At 35.8% G+C, this 617-nt stretch overlaps 1 protein-coding gene across 1 annotated transcript in view; it reads left to right on the plus strand.

The window, feature by feature from the left end:
* Positions 1-185: 185 nt before the first annotated feature.
* LOC113341216 (superoxide dismutase [Cu-Zn]-like) overlaps positions 186-617 on the plus strand; it is an 800-nt gene continuing 368 nt past the window's right edge. Inside the window, exons 1-2 of the mRNA XM_026586185.1 lie at positions 186-344; positions 440-541. Coding sequence (XP_026441970.1) covers positions 269-344; positions 440-541 — 178 coding nt within the window. The 5' untranslated portion in view covers positions 186-268. The remainder of the gene's footprint in view (positions 345-439; positions 542-617) is intronic.

The raw sequence follows: 617 nt of genomic DNA on the forward strand, positions 1-617 counted from the left end.
TTTTATTTGTCCAGATCTTTTTGCTTGCTTAGTTGATGAGTTTGGATTGAAAATTAGATTGTTTACTTCTAATTAAGAATGAAGAATATTGGAACTAAATCTAAGTTCCTAATTGGTACTTAGCTTTACCCAAGTATTGATTTGCAAGCATGTGAACCGAATTGTCTTTAAATTCATTCTGCAAGGTGGAAATTGCTATTTCCACTGCAGGAATTTTTTATTGTGTATCACTAGCTAATTGAGAATTTTGAACAGATCACACTTAAAAATGGTGAAAGCAGTTGTCGTTCTTAACAGCAGTGAGGGTGTCAACGGCACCATCTACTTTACCCAAGAAGGAGATGGTAAGCGAATTGAAAATAGACAACATGAATTGTAGTAGCTTAATCCCTTATATAAGTGTAAAACTGATTTTGAAAGTGGCTGTAATTTTGTTCAGCGCCAACCAATGTAACTGGAACTATTACTGGTCTTAAAGCTGGAAAGCATGGTTTCCATGTACACGCCCTTGGTGACACAACCAACGGTTGTATGTCAACTGGTAACGTGTTCGCTGCTAAAGTTGAAAAATATATCACTTTGTATCGTTCAAGTGGTTAGGTCGTAGTTAATTCACA

The sequence above is a fragment of the Papaver somniferum genome, unplaced genomic scaffold (genome assembly GCF_003573695.1).
Source record: "Papaver somniferum cultivar HN1 unplaced genomic scaffold, ASM357369v1 unplaced-scaffold_25751, whole genome shotgun sequence".
In the NCBI taxonomy this organism is placed as follows: domain Eukaryota; kingdom Viridiplantae; phylum Streptophyta; class Magnoliopsida; order Ranunculales; family Papaveraceae; genus Papaver; species Papaver somniferum.